Source organism: Miscanthus floridulus, chromosome 2 (assembly GCF_019320115.1).
Source record: "Miscanthus floridulus cultivar M001 chromosome 2, ASM1932011v1, whole genome shotgun sequence".
In the NCBI taxonomy this organism is placed as follows: Eukaryota; Viridiplantae; Streptophyta; class Magnoliopsida; order Poales; family Poaceae; genus Miscanthus; species Miscanthus floridulus.
Genome location: NC_089581.1, coordinates 67,270,089 through 67,271,783, shown reverse-complemented (window position 1 = coordinate 67,271,783; position 1,695 = coordinate 67,270,089). Strand labels below are relative to the sequence as shown.

Here is a 1,695-nt window from a genome sequence, read left to right as displayed (position 1 = left end):
GATTTATGAACCCGATAGTACTTCATGTAACCTTTCCCCCCTTTTGCCTTGTTAATAAAGCTTCTCTGTAGGGGCTTAGGCCCCTCTAGTTTTTTCAGAAAAAAATTTGATATCCTCATTAAAGGTCTGCCGACGTCCATCTTCATGGAGTTTCGCTCTAGTCTGAATGTTTGTTGTGCTCCTATTTCCGATTGTTGCAGAGTGTTAGATTGTCAATGTGTCATGACACTCGCAGCTGCCGATCTAGGCTCCCCACCGTGCCTATATGTATGCACCCACGATCGATCATTGAATAAATACAAGCAGCCAAATTTTCAGGTAGCAGAAGGTAGTGCCTCCCCATTGTCCATTGATGCTGTTACCTTCCACTTATTTGCGTTGACCTAATAAACAAGTTGAGCTCTAGAACATGGGAGGAACAGATGGGTAATGTAATTTTCATATTGATTGAACTGGCGTCAACAATTTTGCATATACGTATAAATGTAATGCCATTATGCCAGTATATATGGGTAAAAAAAAAGGTAGGATGCAGATAATGAGAGCTATATAAACAGCAAACATGCCACGGCCACGGTTCGTCTGGCGCTGAATAACTCTGCCAAAACCACGACACAGCACGTCGGCACTTGCCATGCGGACAATATACTATATGAAGATCAACAGAAACAGATCAGAAAGCTTCGTCCCGATCGATGGATGGATCAGTAGTAAAACTGCTGATTGGTGGAGTAGGTCTGTCCGAACTGCCACCACGTCGGCGCCACGTTCAGGAACTGTATGTACTGCCCGCCTGTGCTAGTGACGGCGAAGCTGAGCGCCTGGTTGGTGAGCCCCGAGAGAGCCTGCCAATTAGCGCCCCAGTTCCTAGACATCTGGATCCACCCCGTCCTATCGCCCTTGACCCAAGCGGCTGCCACTGAGCCGCTGCCGCCGAGGTTCTGGATGCTGACGAGCAGGAAGTAGTTGGAGCCGGCGATGTTGAAGCGCACACCGCCGCTGCGCGAGCATTTGACCTGCTGGTACAGGACAGGGATGATGCCGCCCTGGACGACGCCGATGTTCTCCCATGCCGGCTGCGACATGTCGAAGTGCGGGCGTCCCGGGCCGCACCAGCCTCCGTTGGGGAGGCCGTAGTTGGGTGGGCACAGGTTGGTGGCCGTCACGGTGACGGTGTTGCCGGGCTTGCAGTACTGGCTGCCCGTGCGTGATCCAGATCCATCACATGTGATGGCGTAGCACTGGCCGCACGACGCGCCGTCGTTGAACAGCGTCTGGCTCAGCGCCGCGTTGTTAACGCCGTACCCGGCGCTGTACAGGTTGCCGTATCCGCACGCGCCGCCCATGGTTCCGGACCCATCGGACCCGCCATAGAAGGTCGCCGTGCCGGGCGACCAGCCTGCCACATTGGTCGCTGCGGACGCCGCCACCAGAACAACACCCCACAGAACCAACATCCTGGGCGCCATGACTGCGACCTTGCTACGAGTACGAGCACGAAATAATCAGAAAAAGGAGCAGATTGTCTTGTCGTGTGATCTGGAAGTTGTGAGTTGCTACTGTGGTGGATGATCTCCTAGCTAGGTTCAGTGCTTAAATAGGAGGAGGAAGTGGCCTGCTGGAGATTGAAGAAACTTGTCGAAACTAATTAAGCGGGAAGATGAGCGGCGGTAATGTCGTTGGTGTTCTGTCGAT

General features: G+C 52.9%; 1 protein-coding gene across 1 annotated transcript; it reads right to left on the bottom strand.

The window, feature by feature from the left end:
- Nucleotides 1-552: 552 nt before the first annotated feature.
- On the bottom strand, nt 553-1,472 carry LOC136539037 (expansin-A31-like). Its single transcript, XM_066530964.1, has one exon. The coding sequence runs from the start codon at nt 1,467-1,469 to the stop codon at nt 705-707; it is 765 nt and encodes a 254-aa protein (XP_066387061.1). The 5' UTR covers nt 1,470-1,472; the 3' UTR covers nt 553-704.
- Nucleotides 1,473-1,695: the final 223 nt, after the last annotated feature.